The following is a 1,381-nucleotide window of genomic DNA, read 5'->3' on the forward strand; positions in this document are numbered from 1 at the left end:
TGATAGAGTGAAGAGCAGACATGAGAGGAGAGATAATGAAAGAATGAAGAACATAGAAGACATGAGAGGAGATATAATGATAGATCAAAGAGCACAGAAGACATGAGAGGAGAGATAATGATAGAATGAAGAGCATAGAAGACATGAGAGGAGAGATAATGATAGAGTGAAGAGCAGACATGAGAGGAGAGATAATGATAGAGTGAAGAGCAGACATGAGAGGAGAGATAATGATAGAGTGAAGAGCAGACATGAGAGGAGAGATAATGATAGAATGAAGAGCAGACATGAGAGGAGAGATAATGATAGAGTGAAGAGCAGACATGAGAGGAGAGATAATGATAGAGTGAAGAGCAGACATGAGAGGAGAGATAATGATAGAGTGAAGAGCATATAAGACATGAGAGGAGATATAATGATAGATCAAAGAGCACAGAAGACATGAGAGGAGAGATAATGAAAGAATGAAGAGCACATAAGGCATGAGAGGAGATATAATGATAGAGTGAAGAGCAGACATGAGAGGAGAGATACTGATAGAGTGAAGAGCAGACATGAGAGGAGAGATAATGATAGAGTGAATAGCAGACATGAGAGGAGAGATAATGATAGAGTGAAGAGCAGACATGAGAGGAGAGATAATGATAGAGTGAAGAGCAGACATGAGAGGAGATATAATGATAGAGTGAAGAGCAGACATGAGAGGAGAGATAATGATAGAGTGAAGAGCAGACATGAGAGGAGAGATAATGATAGAGTGAAGAGCAGACATGAGAGGAGATATAATGATAGAGTGAAGAGCAGACATGAGAGGAGAGATAATGATAGAGTGAAGAGCAGACATGAGAGGAGAGATAATGATAGAGTGAAGAGCAGACATGAGAGGAGAGATAATGATAGAGTGAAGAGCAGACATGAGAGGAGAGATAATGATAGAATGAAGAGCAGACATGAGAGGAGAGATAATGATAGAATGAAGAGCATAGAAGACATGAGAGGAGAGATAATGATAGAATGAAGAGCATATAAGACATAAGAGGAGAGATAATGATAGATCAAAGAGCATAGAAGACATGAGAGGAGAGATAATGATAGATCAAAGAGCACAGAAGACATGAGAGGAGAGATAATGATAGAATGAAGAGCACAGAAGACATGAGAGGAGAGATAATGATAGAATGAAGAGCATAGAAGACATGAGAGGAGAGATAATGATAGATCAAAGAGCACAGAAGACATGAGAGGAGAGATAATGATAGAATGAAGAGCATAGAAGACATGAGAGGAGAGATAATGATAGAGTGAAGAGCAGACATGGAAGGAGAGATAATGATAGAACGAAGAGCAGACATGAGAGGAGAGATAATGATAGAATGAAGAG

At 39.2% G+C, this 1,381-nt stretch overlaps 1 protein-coding gene across 1 annotated transcript; it reads left to right on the forward strand.

Moving 5' to 3' along the window:
* Positions 1–274: 274 nt before the first annotated feature.
* Positions 275–1,018, forward strand: LOC135154602 (RNA-binding protein 25-like). Its single transcript, XM_064101339.1, has 2 exons — positions 275–382; positions 512–1,018. The coding sequence occupies exons 1-2, from the start codon at positions 275–277 to the stop codon at positions 1,016–1,018; spliced, it is 615 nt and encodes a 204-aa protein (XP_063957409.1).
* Positions 1,019–1,381: the final 363 nt, after the last annotated feature.

Source organism: Lytechinus pictus, chromosome 7 (assembly GCF_037042905.1).
Source record: "Lytechinus pictus isolate F3 Inbred chromosome 7, Lp3.0, whole genome shotgun sequence".
In the NCBI taxonomy this organism is placed as follows: Eukaryota; Metazoa; Echinodermata; class Echinoidea; order Temnopleuroida; family Toxopneustidae; genus Lytechinus; species Lytechinus pictus.